This window comes from Fundulus heteroclitus, chromosome 11, assembly GCF_011125445.2.
Source record: "Fundulus heteroclitus isolate FHET01 chromosome 11, MU-UCD_Fhet_4.1, whole genome shotgun sequence".
Lineage (NCBI taxonomy): Eukaryota > Metazoa > Chordata > Actinopteri > Cyprinodontiformes > Fundulidae > Fundulus > Fundulus heteroclitus.
Window position 1 is genome coordinate 7278179 of NC_046371.1, and position 18577 is coordinate 7296755.

At 37.6% G+C, this 18577-nt stretch overlaps 1 protein-coding gene across 1 annotated transcript in view; it reads right to left on the bottom strand.

The window, feature by feature from the left end:
• The window catches only part of LOC105933727 (polypeptide N-acetylgalactosaminyltransferase 10), a 75858-nt gene that overhangs the window by 1508 nt on the left and 55773 nt on the right, over positions 1-18577 (bottom strand). Inside the window, exons 7-12 of the mRNA XM_036142799.1 lie at positions 12519-12636; positions 7802-7909; positions 4824-5045; positions 3108-3224; positions 2290-2439; positions 248-480 (exon numbers count right to left, since the gene is read on the bottom strand). Of these exons, the coding sequence (XP_035998692.1) occupies positions 316-480; positions 2290-2439; positions 3108-3224; positions 4824-5045; positions 7802-7909; positions 12519-12636 (880 nt within the window). The 3' untranslated portion in view covers positions 248-315. The remainder of the gene's footprint in view (positions 1-247; positions 481-2289; positions 2440-3107; positions 3225-4823; positions 5046-7801; positions 7910-12518; positions 12637-18577) is intronic.

Here is an 18577-nt window from a genome sequence, read left to right on the forward strand (position 1 = left end):
TACTCAGAGATAAGTTTAAGAGAAAACCAGGATTTAAAAACAAAACTAATTGCCAAAGAAATGCTTTAAAAGTAGAAATCACTTTCATTGGCCAGGTTTGTGAGCACGAGAAAGGGATTCACCTTCTCTTTTATGAGCTCTTTTACAGAGATTTAAATATAAGTAAACTTTCATGCAAATCATCCAAATGATATGACTTCTGGATACATCTTCTTTTCTTGTTGTCCAAATGTATTGTGTCACTCACTTGAACAAAGCCGATCACCGTTGATGATCTTCTCCTTGGAAGATGTCTCGTCTCGCTGCTCCATGACTTCAGTCGCTGCCCCGGTTGAAGTGCTCCAGCACGGTGGCATTGGTTCGCTCAAACAGCCACTGCTGGCTCAGAGAGGTGGGGTCGCACGTGTTCATGTAGACTCGACGCTCGCTGGTACTGCTGTCGATGCAGCTGTTACTGACTGGGTGGTATAGAGTCTTATCCTGGAGGACAGCAAAGCAGCCATGCCGTTAGAGGACCTTTGATTACTCTTCCTTCTTCTCAAGCTACATCCTTCTGTTTTAAACCTTCAGACAAGCGCAGACTCAGCCAAGGGGATTGTATGCTTAAAGGAGCAATAAGCAAAATTCCATTATTTTAGATAGAAATAACTAAAAAATAGTTTTGTTGAGAACTAAATGTATCTTTTTGGGTTAAATATGGTATGACTAATGCCTAATGTGTAATGTCTAATGCAGCCCAGAGTGCTTGGTGCCCATCGTGATCATCGTGTGCATTCAGGGCATTCTTTTTTTGAATAAAAAAATTGTAAAATTACCATTGTTATTCACCTCCATGAATAATAATGGTCTGGCTTAGATTTTGGAGGTAGAGAGAGGCGTGGCTTGCTACATATCTTGTTGGTCTACAGACACTGCTCAACAGCGCACCTACTGGTGAAATTTAGCTTATTGCTCTTTTAAAAAAAGGCCTAATCACATGCTATGACTTTATAAATCTCTCTGCCAGTAGCTCACTCTTATGGCATACAAAGGTTTTCCGATCAAATAATCCCACCCTGTTGTCTTATTATGTTATTTATGTGTTTTACACTTTGTTTTTGCTCCAGTAAACAACTTGACCAGTAGTACAATATTGCGCAAGCATCCGATGAGGAAACAAGGAGAAACAACGGAGCCAAGAGAGTCAGCAACGCCCAGCGGGGGTGCGAAAAGAAAGAGTTTAAGTAACCCTAAACCAGTAGATCGGGCTGGTGTTCAACCCTGCCAAGCCGTCACTTTACTGCGAGACAGTAGCTGCATCAATTGTTGCCATCTTGCTTTCTGAAAGTTCTGCTGTACTGCCGACAGATGGCACTACAATATGTTTACATGCATAAAATGTCACGATCCGATTAAAATGAATTTGATTAAATAATTGATTTGTACCGTTTATATGGCACACAATCAATTAATCCGATCGTAATGTGCATATATTTGCATCTGGCTTTATTTAGAATAGAAACACTCTGATATGTGCAGTTATCAAATTCCCCTAAAAAAAAAAAACTAAACAAAGAAGAAGTACTTCTGTCTTTGCTAAACTACAAAAATAGTAAACACAGCAGTGTTATATAAGTTTGTTTGTCTTCTGAGCGCCCCGGCTGGACTTGCACAATGTTGTAATTACTGTTGAAACGTTACTAAGTAAATAACAATTTTGAGCTCTTTTATTTTTTTCGAACAGTAAGGTTGAATCTGGACCCAACAGTTTTGCTTCCCATCATATTTCCGGCACTCAACAACACGGAAATACGTCCTGTTTAGGTCATGCACACATGCATACTCGGGTCAGTTTGCTACATTGGGAATAACTTGATCCTGACAAGCGTTTATATGCACGCTGATCAGATTATCAATCGCCATAAACCACCCCTCTCATTCGTAATACAATTTCATTCCGATTGAGCTTAATCTGATCACAATATTCTGATTGGGTTGTTTACATGATGCTTTACTTTTGTCCATGTAAAAGTAGCTACTCTTTTTCTGTTGATCGAACCAGGTGAAAAGATCTTTTCAGGCTCCAAAATGACCATGTAAACAATATCAAGATTAACACTTAGTTTATATATTTCTATTTCTAAAGATGAAGATTTGTTTTTTTGTTTTCTTTTTGTGGTCAAAATATGAGACTTAGTCACTTTAAGCACCTATATTTGGCATCACAGCACTATCATACTGAAACATAGCCTGGATTCGTTTAAGATTTCATATACAGAGTCAAATTACAGCATTTCTCCATCTCTGCACCTTTCTGTATCGCCAAAGCTGATTCCCCTTCATGCCATGGCAGTCATAGAGAGTAACGGGGCTGTTGTGCGAGACGGCATCAAAGCAGACCTTCCTCGTGTGATTGGGTTCACCCACACGGATATCTTCCCTCCAACCAAACGTCAACACCTGCACAGAACAAAATCAAAGGTAGCACTAAACCTATTGAGCGTTTTCTTGTTGAAAATGGGTCTAAATGTCATCTAAATTGTCCGTAATTGTCTGGGATAAAAATGTTCAAAATTTGATCATAAATTAAATTTTCATTGGACTTCTAAATGGTCTTCTAAATTGAAAATTTAGAGAATAAGCCTAAATTTTTTAAATACAGGCCACCTACATCAGCAGCATCTAATGCCAGTTAAACCCTAACCCAGACCTCGGTCTGATTGAAATGCTTCAGCGGGACCTTAAGAGAGCCGTGAAGGAACAAATGTCTGCCAAACGTAATGAATTGCCTTTGTAAACGAAGGTAGATAAAATTCCTCCAGGACCAAGAAGAATACTGAATTATTGCTGCAAAAAGTAGTTCTACAAGTATACAGTTGTGAGAAGTGCTTAGTCTTTCCTGGATAACAGACCAAATGTTTTGTTCAGAATTAACTGCACTTTCTGGTAAATTACATTACTTTTTTTTACTTTTTATTTTTTAAAGTTTCAGTATAGTCGGTTTTGCCTTTTCGGGGCAGCTCTTGGAAGACTTTTTTAATGTGTGTGAATTTAAAAACTAACAAGACAAATGAAATCCAGAATGGCAAATGGAAAGTATTGGGTTGATTAAATACGCATGCAGCTACCTGTCCGTGGCTCCAGCTGACTTCTCCTCTGCTTTTCACACAGCTCTCCAGGCGGATGGGGCTCCCAGAGACAAAATGTTTGATCTCCATACACATCCCGCTGCCCACATTTCTTATCTAAAGACAAGAAAATCGATCGACACGTGAAATTTGATTTGCACAGACTGTTGTTATCATACAGCCAATTTATTTACTTTTCTTACTAATCTTTAGAAATACATAGAAATGTAGAATAAGCTTCCCTGCTACAACTTTGAAGTTTGATTCTAGTCTAGCTCACATGTGAGGTCTCTGGGCTTTCTTTGGATCTCGGCTGTGCACCTCAGTGCCCCTGATGGGAGCCACAGCTTGAGAGTGAGAGGTCCGAAATTCAGATTATTTCAAACATATCTCATCACTTATTTCTTCTAAGTAATTTGTAGCTTGAATTTTACATGCACTCCATCTAAACAGCCGTATTTCTTCTGGAACATGTAAAACGGCCTCAATAACATGCAGGAATTTGATTAAGGAAAATCTAAAAAAACAGAACAAAACTGAAACTCCTATTGGGGTCTATGAGCAATGTCCCAATAGGGGTACAGCTCTTGTATTTTCCCTGAATTTTGGACTGTTTCTGGACTTCTGGGGCATGTAGATGTAGGACATGTTAACCATGAGTTGTTAGATAGATGTTTTAGTGTCACATATCCCTTTATTTAACAATAGTTAAGCTTAAAAATCAAAGATCATTTGAGGAGCTAATTTAAGTGTAGGTATTTCTTACTGAAATGTATAACATTCTCTGAGGCCTGAACAAACCACAGTATGGATAAATTTTGGCATGCACACCAAACTTTTATATTTAAGCACAAGCTTTCCCCCTATACAACAGGACATTCTGGCTAGCTTCATATATAAATTAACATCCTTGTTATACACAGTTCACACATAAAGATGCTCAAAATAATAAAAAAAAAAACATCCTATCGGACCATACAAACAATGTGTTTTGAATGCAGTCCTACATGTGAGTAAATGTCCTAGAATTAAGGCAGTTGTTGCTAGCACTAACATTTCCATATGTAGTAACTCAGTAAAATACTAACATAAATTCATAAAGTATATATATATATATATATATATATATATATATATATATATATATATATGTATATGTATATATATATATATATATATATATATATATATATATATATATATATATAAATTTGAACTGTATGTACATTTATAGGAAACGACATGTGCTGTGAGTAGGTGCTGTATAAATAAACTGAATTAAACTGAACTCACAAGCTGCCTTCTTTCTGAAAGCCTAGAAAGCTCTTTTGACCTCAACATGCTGTTCACTTTTACACATCAGGACTTCAACAAACTAAGGCCCCGTCCACACGAAGCCGGGTTTGGCTGCATCCGACTGGGTTTTAGATGGAGCTCAGTATGTCATGAGCCTGTGCGTGACCTTTAGCATTTTTAATTTGAATAAATGAGGCAGTGTCCTAATATAATCCTTATCACAAACTGTTTTTCTTTCAGTCTTTAACTTTCCAAAAATGTTTGTGTCTTTTCTTTCGTTTTTTGATTGCTTAGTCTCCATTGTTATATTTATCAGAACAGTGAACATGTGTGTTAAACATCAATATATACACATAACTGAGGGGTGATTTGTTCAACTATAAAAGAGCTTTTGCTCAGCCTAACCATTCCGGCTCTTACCTCCCCCCATGCAGCAGCAGGGGGCTCCACAGGTGGGTAATGTCTCGGCAGATCCCAGGCCACCTCGCTCATGAACCACCGGAAGTTCTTGCAGCTCAGTCGGCTCCGCAACTCCTTCTGTGCCGTCATGTCGCCTGCCGAAAGGTGGCGGTACTCGGGCCGATGCTGGTAGACATATTCCGCATACTCGTCCATCCACACCTCTGCCACGCGTTTGAGGTTCTGTAATCGATCAAAGCGCTTTGTGAAGTGATAGCTATGTTTTTTTGTTTTTTTTAAATGCATATTCAGCAATGATTGCATCATACAATGACATTAGATTATTAATTACCATTGAAATGCATAGTTTACTATATTGAATCTCAAGATATTGAAATCAGTTGGAGCCAGCAGCATTAAACCAATTGGGCCTTTCATACAAAGAAAGACATTTACAGCTGTGAAAAATAAGGATACAATGCCAAAAATTTCTGCTTAACAGATCATATATGTTAACAGTCCTATTTATCAGCAACATGAGGCCAATTCAGAACCATCGGCATCCTACTAAGGCCCATCTGCAAAGGCTGTTGGCCAGAATGAAACAGAAGGGCTGAACCTTCATTCTGAGCCCAGTTCCAGCCTGAGAGGCAATGGCTACACATAATTAATGGTGCTCAGCTACATCTCAGATGATTTAGCTCTTTAAGAGAATTTTCTATTCTCTGAAACTGAAGCAGATTGCTGCCCCTGCGTAGGCCCAGAAAGAAGACCCACGGGTCACACCTCACTACTCATAGACAAAAGACCACCAAGAGAGCGGAGAACGCACACCACACTGCATTCTTCCTTCATGTTTTAAGCCTGCACGTTTGTTTAATTGCATGCCGAAACACAGAGGTTTGTGTGCTTTAATTCATGGGTATATTCAGATTCTCATGTGGAAACCCAAATGTTGTTTTAGCCTGTATTTATGTAAAATCTGTGGTTTTGTTTTGTTCTTTTTTGGTGTTTAGATTTTGCACTTGGGAAGCAAAACCTCTTGGGCTAGCTCCCGGCTACAGGTGTGGATTATTACCTGTATTGTGAACAGACGTTTTAGTGTGAAATAGTTTCTGAAGTGTTCTAACTTTTAATCTTACCAGAGTAAAGATGGATTTATTTTACCCGTATTCCAACAGACTGATATGTTGCTTATTTTTACCAGATTCAAGAAATAGTAAAAAAATTGGTTTTAGGAGGGCAGCTTTAGTATTTTGACTAACCCCTTATGAATAAAGTCGGGAACAGGTCTGACATAATTTAACAAGAAAGTCTCTAGAAACTGGACAGTTGTTTTTTAAATACTAACTTTTTGATTAAAAGAAAAACTTTTTATATCGATGCACCAATTAGAATTTTAAGTCCTTTTTTGTGAAAGGTCAATCTACCAATACCTTTTGTGGCCAATTTTGAACAGTAATGTAAGATTGAATATAATAGCAACATGAAAATATATTAATAACAAAAAGGTTAACATTATACAAAAGTTTTAATATCTCATATTCACAATTAGGATGATTAGCGTGGCTAGCATTACTAAAACTGCAGTATGTGTAATGGTAACATAGATCCTCCATCATCCAGGACATAAATGGTTAACAAAAAGCCAGTTCGACTTCTTTTGTTTCCTTTTTCTTTTTAAAAAAAGAAGTTGAGCCAAAAGGTTTGTTCAGATTGGAAATGAAGAAGCGTTTGGCATGAGAGGAAAAATGTCTTCAAGAAACAAGAGAAGTCCAGTTTCTTTTCGAAGCACTTGGAATTGAAGCTCATATGCAGTTAATTTTAGGAAGAAAAAGAAAAAAACATTGGAAAGATTACGACATTTTGAGTCTGTATGTTATAATTTGTGTGCATTCTGAGCCAGTGTTTCATGAAAAATGTGATTATGTTAACACATAATGACAATAAAGATTCTTTATTCTTGACGTAATTTCCCCGAAAATGCAAATCGTTGACTTACCTACGATTTCCAAAAGGCTGCCAACATTTACAAATCCAATCCTTTCCAAAAAAAAAGATCTTAATCTACAAATGATTTAACAATGATAATTGATTGCTGTACTCTATTCAGCCTTTCTGTTAGCTACTGAATGCTTTGATCTATCTCACTCTCTCACAGCCTAAATATACATAATCCGGTTGCTTAATACTGGGTGTCTCCTCTGACTTCATTTAAAACATCTCTCTGATACCAAAGATAGCTAAACTGACTCTAGCTTTGGGTCTTTATCCACACAATCTCCACTCTGAGGAGTTGCATATTGGTGTCAGTGGGAATAGGTGAACGTGGCTCTTGTGTAAAGTGGTTTGAGTGGTCGCTATGACCCGAAAAGCGCTATTTGAGTTCAGTCCATAAACTTACCAGTCATATATATGTAGGAACAAATGTTAACGTTAAATGTTAGTACTAACTGGTCAAAAGTACTGCCTACATTCTCACAAAAAATACAATACATCAATTTTACTCCATAGTTTACCCAAATGGTAAATGCTTCAACGATAGATGGAATGAACATGGAGTATCTCTGATGTCGTGAAACGAATAATAATGACATTAATGGAAAATTATGTCTAAATTTTTCCCATATTCTGAGTCAATGCATAACAACGTCATGCTTCAAATCCCCCCAGATAATTTCTAAAATATCTACATTCTGTATTCTATTGTTAACTATGGTGGAGGAACCCTGAGCAAGCTTGCTTAAAGTAAAAGTGCTGCAAACCCCATTAGGGTACATAACATCATGAATTCTCTGGCATGCTATGAAATTTAAATATAGAACTTGAGGCCTTTCCAGAAAACTGAAGGTTAGTCCTTATTGGTTCTTTTAGCAGGATAATGGAACACAACAATCAACCTTCTTCCGTGTCTAGCTCTCTCCTAGGGCCTAGATTCTACGGCAAACACAAAGAATAAACATTTCATCATACAACATGCAGACAGGGTGCTGCATTACCTTTGCCAAACTGATCCCACCGGGAATCTTGTAGGGAACGTATTTTCTGTAGATATGCCCCACCCTGGAGCACGGGATGTCCTCCATCCGACCACCGCACATCCACACCTACAGAAAGAAGTGAATGTGTAATCTGAAGTCTACGAAGAGGTGTGAAATTGAAAGGGCAGATGCAAAAGCTACATCTAAAGGACTTGACACTCTCTGCCGATGAGACAAAACTTCAAGGCATCAAGAGAAGACAACATATTAGTTTGATTAAAAAAAAAATTGTGTTTGAATTCAGAGTTTATATATATATCAAACGCCGCAGAATCTTTACTGAAACATATTTCACTCAACAAATGTTTAAATTCCTTTTAAATCATAATAATGTGGAAATAAATCTTTTAACAATTGTTTTCATTTAGTATTTAGCTACTCATTATGTGAGATTACAGAAATTATATCATAATTCCTGACTTTAATCCTCTTTTAAAGTACAGAAAAGAGACATAATTTTCCTGCTTGGCTTCCAACGCAGAAAATAAACCATGAGAGACAAAAAGGACAACAAAGAAAAGACGGCTTAACTTCAGCCAGCAATCTGGAAAGAGGGTTTTGTCTTTCAAAACAATAGCTGAATACAAAGAAAAGCTGGAGGGCAAAGACAAAATGGAGGGATAGAGAGAGACAGAGGTGTGTTCCTGAAGAGCAGAGTCATAAATGGATGTGAGCTTAAGCTCAACATCCTCGGCTCTGAAAGTTTGTGTTCACTTTATACAGAAGTTAGTAAGAAAGGAAGGACAGCAAGGGTAAGAACGGAAGGAAGGAATGGAAGAATGGGAGACAAAGAGGCAAGAAAAGGGATTAAAAGAAGGAAGTGATTAAGAAAGGCAGGAAAGAAATCAAAGGGAATTAGGTAGGAAAATATGTTGGAAGGAAAAAAGTTTAAAAAAGGACAGAATACGTAAAAATCAGAGGAATAAAGAAAACAAAGTAAGGGAGTAAATTAAATTGAGAAAGAAAGGAACTAAGGAAAGACAGGAGCGTATAAAAAGGACAGAACAAAGAAAACCAAACAGGGAATACAGCTTCCATGCTCTTTTTCCCTACTTGTGACTAGGAAATATACAGTATATATAGAAAATGAAAGGAACACTTCAATCAGAGTATAACATCAACTGAGTTAAACTTCTGATATCTTGATCAGGTCAGGTAAGTAATAGAAGGGATTGTTAATGAATGTCAGCTGTTACGGTGGTAATAAATGAACACTCAGTTGACTAAAGGGGTAACAATGAGACGACAACAACAAAAAACAGGGATAGTTTTGCTGATAGAGGCTACAGACTTGTTTTTCCTCTTCATTTTGTTAACATCTTTTCAGTACTTTTGCATGTAAACCAGGTCAGTATCACTACTGGTAGCATGAGGCGATGCCTGGACCTCAGTGAGGTTGCGTAGGCAGAAGGTTTGATTTGTCTCCCAGCACAGTCTCAAGAGCATGGAGGAGATTCCAGGAGACAGCTAGTTACTTTAGGAGAGCTGGACAGGGCCGTCCCATCGGCAGGACCAGAACCTGCTCCTTTGTGCTAGGAGGAAGAGGATGAGTACTGCAGGAGCCCAAGAAAGTGACCACCAAGGGGCCTTTGGCGTAAATATTTGCTGACCAAACCTTTAGAAACAGACTTCATGAGGCTGGACCTGAGGCACTGATATGCTCACCACCCAGCACTGTGGAGCTCCACTGTCATCGGCCAGAAACACCACAAGTGGCAGGTTCGACATTGGTGCCCTCTTCTTTTCAAAGATAAATAAAATATAAATAAATACCTATTTCCGTTGACAGTCCCCCAGAGGGGAAATTTGTCAGTCACCCATCCCTTTAGGGAGCAGTGTGCTGCCAACACTGAGCGGCACATTGAGAGCAATCTGTGGTCAAGGGTCTTGCTCAGGGAGCCAGAGCGACAGACTGAGACTCAAACCATTAACCTTTGGGGCTTCTCCAATACGCCAATGCCCAGCCCTGTAACCAATAGGCCCACACTCACATCTATCTTATCAGAAGATAAGATGGGTTTCACTCTGAGCTCCTGTGAGAGGAGTGAAGGGGTCCGGTGATGTTGTGGTGAACATTTCTCTGCCTGCAGCGTGTTTTGCTATAATCGGTTTGGTGGTTGGTCAGTGTCTGGAGAAACATATCCATAGATGCACCCACAGACCTGTACAGGATAAACGGTTGCACCCTGACTGACGTTAGGTTTTGAGAATAAATCTATAGCTCAGTGATCCATTGGTCAGGATTTGGGAGGAGATACCCCAGGACTCCATCATCTCATAAGGAGCATGCCTTCGATGTTCTCAGGCATGCATACAAGAATGTGGGGGCCGTTCAAACTACCGAGCACCATGTTGAGCTGCTGCAATGACATTTCAGCAAATTCGACTGATGTGCTGTGTCAGCATTTTTCAGTTTCAAGTTCTTTGTGACTGATCAAGCCCGCTGTAGATTGATCATTTTCATTTTCATGAAATGATGTTGCATCCTTTTGTTTCTACCACATTACCCATTCCATATCAGTATGGACATTTATCTTGTTTGTTTTTCTTTCCATTTTTTTTCTTCAATCTTGATCTGATGTGTTTTCAAAGTGTTCCTTAATTATTTGTTTTAGCAGTGTCCAGAAATTCAAATTCCACACTTTTCAACACTATTCCAGACCGTATGGGAACCCTGATCCCTTTGGAAGTTTACACGACAACGAATGAGGAAACTTTGAATTTTGAACTTCAAAATGATATAATAACCGAGGTAATCTAGGTCATGAATTGGGCTTTTAGAAGATTTTTACTGTATCTCTTCAGCTGATTAAACACATCTTGGCTAATTAATGTTCATTTATTAAATTGCGTCTGAAGAGCGGCTCAGTCTGTGTGAATTTTTGCATTGGGAAACAGTTTCAAACCCTCACTGTGCATGTGAGGCCATGGTGCCTCTGTATGTTCAGACATTATCTCGCTGTGTGAGCTGGAAACATTCAGCGCTCCCACACCAGTGTCGCCATTACGGAGCTGCAGATTAACTCAAGCAGCGGACAAAATGATTTTGTTCCACATACAAGCAGGGTCTGGTTTGTCTGTGGGAGCAGCAGTTTGCTTGTAGGGATTAGTATGAGAGCCTGTTAATCTCCTCACCTCGGGAGACTGACTGTCTGCGCTGTATCAGCTAATGGGGATCTTAATAAAGAGGAAACCAAATTGAATATCTGAGCACATAAAGTAGACCTAGGAGGCACAGCAAGGCATTTGGTGATAGCATAATTTCTTACCATGATAATCCTGGCTAAAATAATAACCTTGGTGAGGGATATTATCTCACTAATTACTTAAATAAGATGAAAAGCTTCAGACGAGAGTTAAAAACATCAGAGACTCACCGCACCAAGCACTGGGCCAGAAGGAGCTTTATCATTCGTTTCACACTCACAGTTTCATTTACACTACATTTCCACTTTTTACATAGATGTTAGTTTCAAGGCAGACATATTTGGATATATATGTTTAAAACTCAACATTTCTAACTAATTCTGCCTAATAATTTACATCAGCACACACATTTGATTACTTAACCACTTCTAGAACAATGTCTCAATTCAGTTCATTTCAAATTTGACTACAGAAAAGAGACATTATGGGGAAAAGCTAATGATATTTTAGAATAATAGATGTATTTGTTCCTGAGAAATATATTTATGGAAAGTTGGGACCATCATCTGACTTTTAACAGCTTGAATAAGTCTCAACAAGCTATATTAGTCAAATGAGTAGTTTCCAAACCTTTTAGCTTATTACCCAAATAGACTGAATCCAATGGCACCTCTTCACCTCGATGTTTACTCAGAAATTTAGATTGTGGTGCATCCAAACTGAGATCTAGTTAAAGGCTGAATTGGACGTGGCTTTCTTGCCCCTAAAAACAGAGCTTGTTGAGGGCCACACTTCAAAATAAAAGGGCTTGTGAATGACACATGACCCTTTTTCATTCTTTGAAAGACTAAAGTTTATTTCTTTTAGGTCATTTGTTTTATTAGATTATTCAAATGTCGAGATTCACATACCTTTACACAATGTGAGGAAATCTAGATGCTGATGATGGTTAATACACAACATTTAAGTTCATCTGAGGCAAAAGAAATAAGAATTTAGCCAAGAAACAGGGATGATCATTTTGGGCCTCCACAGAAAGTAAGCCTAAAAAAAAAACCTTGGTTACATCAGTTCTGTCAGCAGGAATGGCCAGAAATACAGCAAAGAGTTATGAGAAGCTTGTGGAAGAAAACTTCAATAATTTTAACACTAGTAAGGAAATATATGTTAACGTCTGACTGAAGAAATTGAAATCACTCTCATGAACTGACTAATAGAGCCTATAGAGGCCACAGCAGTAAAAAGAGGATAACACATTTAACATATCGGGCAATTATAAGGGCACGTATGGGAAAGAAAATAAATAATATTTAACTTCAAAACCTGCTGTATGCACATTTAAATGATCTAAGACCAGAAAAGTTCAGTCAGATTAAACATCTGGCAGCAAAAGAGTTTACTTTTTATCTTTTTTTTTTTTTTACAATATATGTGTACTATTATGTATATATATATATGTGTAATATATATATATTTTTTCAATATATGTGTACTATTATATATCTGTGTAATGTATATCTCCTTTTACCTTGAATGAGATCTCATACTGTTCTCCTCCCCATATTTCCAGCCCCGTGTCGTATCCTCCCAGTTCCCAGAACCACTTCCTGTCCACAGCAAACAATCCGCCTGCCATCACTGGAGATCTGGAAGACAAAAAGAGTGAGACTCAGTTAACCCTTGCTTTTGGCTTGAGACTTGCTTGTGACCAATCCACCAATGACAGTAATATTTTCTTTGTCTTGGATGGGAATTGAAGCATGAAGCAGGATCTGTGTCCAGGAAAAATATGTACTGCTCAAAAAATATAGGGAACACTTAAACAACACAATGAAACTCCAAGTGTTCCCTTTATTTTTTGAGCAGTATATATATCATTTTTAAGCAATATTGCCATTAACTTTATTCAAGCCATTTTATGACTTCTTGAAGAATCCTCGAATCCTAACAGCATCATGGGATACTACGTCATGTGTCATAACTGTGTCATAACTTTGGATTATAATTTTTACTACAACCAGCAAATAGAAGCTTTTTCAAGCTTATTTTGCAAAAGTAAGGAGTCATTTAATTTCCAAAACAAGGAGTCTTTTTAAACTGTGTGAAGAAATCTGCTTTCACAATTAAACAATGTTGTGAGTTCAGCCTCAGATTTGTATCAAAATAAAGGTTTCATTATTTCCACTTACAATAAATCATGACTATTGTACCACCATGTTTTTTTGCCAAAAAATGTTGTTTCACTTGCACGGTTTTGAATTTTCATAATTCTGTGACACCCCTTGATTCAGTTTTAGTAATAATAGTTTATCCACCCACTTCCATTCACTGTTTTGACATGAAATCACAGGGGAGAAAGGTTCAGGAGAATCTGTTGTTTTCAGAGACACTAGCTATGTGTACATGCACAGAATTTCACGATCGGAGTGAAAAACAAAGAAAATAATCGGATCTTTGGGCTGTTAACACCTATTTGGGGTCTGGTCTTCGGTCCGGTGTCAGGTCCATGATCTCACATTCAGTACTGTACAGTGGCAGTAGCTTCAATATTCAAAAGGGTTTTCAGTGTTGCCTGTCTCTGATATTTCTCACAGCGTCTTTCACTCGCAAGGCAGTGGGGTTCAGGTGCTTTGTGGGAAAAAATAGTCGGTACGGCACTTGGTTTTAGCTTGTGAGGGTAACGCCCACCTGTTAGCTCCTTCATCAATTTTGTTGGTACAAATCACTCAAAGTCTTCTGGAGAGAAGTGTTGAGAGCACAAATGTGGGTCTTTCAGAAGTTGTCTTCTTCCACTGGCTTTTTTTATTTCACGAGGAAAGTGATGACAACTCAACTCAGTTTTTCAGTTGTTTTTGTTTTGAAATTACCGCCAACAGCGACGCCCTGTGGCATTGTCTAAATTTACACCAGTCAAACGCAATACAACCCAGCATACATTGCCCGGGTGAAAAAATGGCGACATCCATCCATCCATCTATCCATCCATCCATCATCTATCTATACAAGCTTATCCCTATTGGGGTCGAGAGGGGTGCTGGTGCCCATCATATTTTTTAAGTAATTATGAATTTTATGTATCACAAACAGCATTTTTAAAGTTAAATGCAAGATTATAACATATTTAGGCCAACATGTTCAACTAATCATGGATCCTTTTAAAAACAGTCAAACTCTTCTTACAGTTGCTGAGCAGCCTTTCGTAAGATCTCCTGTCCATCGCTCTAACCTTTACCTTCCTCCACAGATTCAGTTTGGGACTCTGGCTCGGTGACTCCAAAATGTTAATCTCACTTTCAGTCAGAAGAAAGATGATGGTGAATTTAAACCTAAAATTTGCCAGTAGTATTAAATATTTCAGGTCTAACTGAATTGATCTGAATTCATCAGAACTTCACTGAAGATGAAACTGAATTAAAAAGTAGATTCTCTGGTTAATCTACATACCAGCTCTCATTTATAGGCCTGATAGACGGACCATGGCTAAAGCTCTTGGAGAATTAGTGGTTGAATGAGCTTCCTGAAGAGAAATTAATATTGGAATGCCCCAGTATGTCACCTCAATTTGCCCGGGTCAACGGGCGCTCTTATTACACATTGGTTGCATCTTACCGAAAGTGTGCAGAGACAGAATGGATTACTCCAACGGAAACTGTTGGGGCTCATGTTCGAAACATTAAATAAACTCAGAATTGTTATTTCTTCAGTAACGTTTCAACTGTAATTAGAAGCTGGTGCATGTCCAGACTGGGTGCTCAGATGACAAATTAACTGCTTTGATTACTATTTTTTGTTGTTCAGCAGACGGAAGTTCTTCTTATTCTCAGTCTTTTTTAGGGAAACTATGCATGTCAGAGTGACATGTTACGAATAAAGCCAGGTGCATATAAATGCATATCATGATCGGATTAATAGATTGTGTGCCCATATAAACATTAAAGGACCATTATCATGCAAAATCTACTTTTTTGAGCTTTTAACTATATTATGATGATATGCCTTAATCAAAATCATGTCCAAAGTGGTATTTTGCTTGATTAATGCATGTCTATGTAATCACAACACTGAATCCTAATCTCTGAGCAGCAGCCCATCCCTGTCCTGGAAAATGAGCGGCTATACCAGGCTCTACATAGAGCTGTCATTTCCCGCCCCCTCCAGGAAGTATCTACCTTGACTGCGCTGCCCCTGGCAAGTAAACAACACCAACAAGTGGTGATATGAAGGAGCGCGTGGTCAATTTTGTTCAAAGTTGAGACAAAATGGCTCTTTTAGCACCTAATCTGCACAGCGGCAACCACTTCTCTTTTTTGATCCCATGCTGCAGTGCAGCAGCTCTTGGGCGACCCCACATGGGGAGAGGCGGTGTCACAGTGGCGCTAACGGTCTTTCTTACGATTTGGAAAAATAGCACCAGAACACAACTAATATTTCATAATAAATGATTTACTCCATAGTGCCAAAGGCCATATTTCATCATATATATTCCTATAGTTGACTTTGGAGGATTTAAAAAGCATTATAGAATCTTTAATGAGAATGTAAATAAAGGCATATTGTTTTTTTTAAGTTGATACTCCTCTTAAATTATTAACTATTAACTATTTGGGGAAACATATCACATTACCTTTCAGGAACAAATTTATTGGTTTAATGAAAATAATGTTTTTATTCTAGAGGTATGACTAATTTGGGGCTTAATTGCATAAACTACTTACTATTTGAAATGTAGAACCATATTTGTTTTGTTTCCAGGATGCAGACCAATAAGTAAGTATTTCTGAAACACCTTTTCTAGATCTACAGGATGGTTGTTTATGCAATTAGAGACTGCTCAGTGCAATAAATAATTAATTCTCACCAATTAAACCAAAAATTACTATACTACTTCTACACTATGAGTTTCTCAATATTGTTTTTTTTTTTTCATTTGAAAATAACCTTTATACACATACTTGTGAAGTAACAGAAACATAAATAATACGCAGTTCGAGGAACAGCAGAAAAAAAAATAAAAGAAAAAGAAAGGAATGCTCGGGGGATTCAGTGTTCTAATAATACATTCATTGCAGTTCATATTTCAATGGTTTTAAGTGCCTTTTTTATCAGACTCAGGCTTAATTATCTGAATATATTGCTTGACCTCATTATGTAAAGCAGTACTGCATAGTTTTCTTTCAGAGTATTTGCATCAATGAGTGCAATATTTTGACATTAATAATAGAAGATTCATGTGGTACTCAGCTATTTCTCAATATGTGTACTTGTCTTTACTCACGTACTTGTGAAACTTCATGAAAGGTGGCTACTGTTCCAATCCTAATTACATCAAAGCAAGTACAATCCCTGATGTGTTCTTGCTCCGCCCATTTTATCCAGGATGCATTGTTCTGCATATTTGGGAAAACAAGGTATCCCACAATGCATTGCAACACCAATCTTTATATATTATATTTTATACCAATATTAATTTGCCACAAAAAGTATCTTCAAAATGTTTTACGCTAGAAAGTAGACCTCAAAACTTAATATATGCAGTTAGTTCCACAATGAGCCTACTTTTAAATCCAAGCAGCACAGCTTTGCTGACAGGCCACGGTTGCTGTGCAGGCTTAGTAGGGGGACGGAGTGTGTTTTCCCCTCTAACCAAAGCCTGATCTCAGCAAGTCACAGCCATTTTCAGCTACTTGTATATTTCTAGCAGCTAAAAGGGAGATATAAAGCACATTAGTATATGTGGTGGATAACTGTTGTAGGTACCACAGCTTGGAATTTATTATTGTTTTTCAGGACATTTGAGGATTTAGGTTAATTAGTTTGTTGTTTATTTTTGTTTTAAGTTAAATATTTTGTAAACTGTGTAACTGCAGTTTTTCCTTACAAAACAAACTCATTTTATTTGTTTCCCTAGCAAATTTAAATTCATTTAAATTCATAATAGGAAAATTAAACACCTTAATACAATAACTCTTAACAATCCTACAGAGCACTTTCACTTTACATAAAATATACACATATAAAATATACACATTTCCCTATGCCAGGCTATACATGTAAACCTAATTTAACTGAGTGTGAACTATTTATTATTTTATGATTTTTCCATATCTCACCAGTACCAGAAGTCTGAAAATGTAATGTATTATGGTGGTAAACCCCCATTATTTGCTTAATAAAGTCCCATTTATGATCAAAAATAAAATTTTAGCTTATTCTTTTTAAAAAGTTTCAATTTAGTTCACTTCATCCTAATAAATTATGTATATTTTTACATGTGTGAAGTCATTTTTTTTTATTCTATCATCCATTATAAATGCGAAAATAATGAAATTCCCAAGTAAAAGAGGGACATTTATTAAAACGTTGGAAAATATATTGGCTGTGATCCCATACTGTGTGCTTGCATTCTCGGCAAGTACGTTAATTGCAATTGCCAAGTACCACCTTAACAAGTAGACAAGAATGTACTTACATACTTGAGTTTTGAAAAACGGCCTTGGTTTTAAAGAGATCGTGTATTTTTATTGACATTATGTTCGATCACATCCCGCTGAATAAAGAGCACCATCAATTAGCCCACAGTAGACAGTATGTGCTGCCTAGTCAAGGGCTTGTTAGCTGCTGTGCTGCTGCTGAACGTGACTGTTGTCGCCGCTCACCTGAGGCAAACATTTAGGGCTGCAAGTGCAAACACAAACACTTGTCTGAGTCTTTAATGAATTATCCCTCTGGCAAAAGCATTTCCTGAACAAGCTGATCTTCTTTGTCTACCCATCACCAACTTTATTACTCAGTGCAAGGAATATGTTTAACTTTGCATTTATGTTTTCCTAATTGTTATGGTTACTGGCTTTTGATTGAATAGAAGAGCGGCGGCAGCGTCCCAGCAGGTGGTCTGCCCTAGCCAAATATGTCCCTAAGGGGGATCAGTTAAAGACAAATTGGGGGAGATTTTGAACAGTCAGTCACGAGAAACCCCTCCAGGGCTTCCTTCATTCCACAACACCACAAAAGATTACCACTGTATAAAACAGACAGCTCTTTGCTGTTTTTACATGGCAGGAAATAATCAAAGCAACATAGAAGATGCTAAAGACATTCATGGAAGTCACTCGAAAACTATGCATTTAGTACAATTAACTGTTTCATCTTGGAATAAAAAGAGTTGAAGAGATAAAAACCTATAATCCACCATCCAAATGTTGTTACAGGATGAATGTGTGATAAAAATATTTTTTTTCACACATTCTTACATAGGCCGTAACAAGCTCATCAAGTTTCGACTATAAAAATAATACTGTAACATAAAGTGTACAAAATTACAAATGTTATTCCCACTATGACAAAATTTATTAAATATGATATAAATACAACATATTTTACTTGTACTACTCTATAACCAGTTCGACGACCCCAAAGTGCTTTACACTACTATCAGTCATTTACATATTCACACCCTGACGGTGGTGAGCTATGTTAGTAGCCAGAGCTGCCCTGGGGCAGACTGACAGAGGTGAGGCTGCCATACAGGCAGCCCTCTGACCACCGCCAGCAGGCAATGCAGGTGAAGCGTCTTGCCAAAGGAAACAA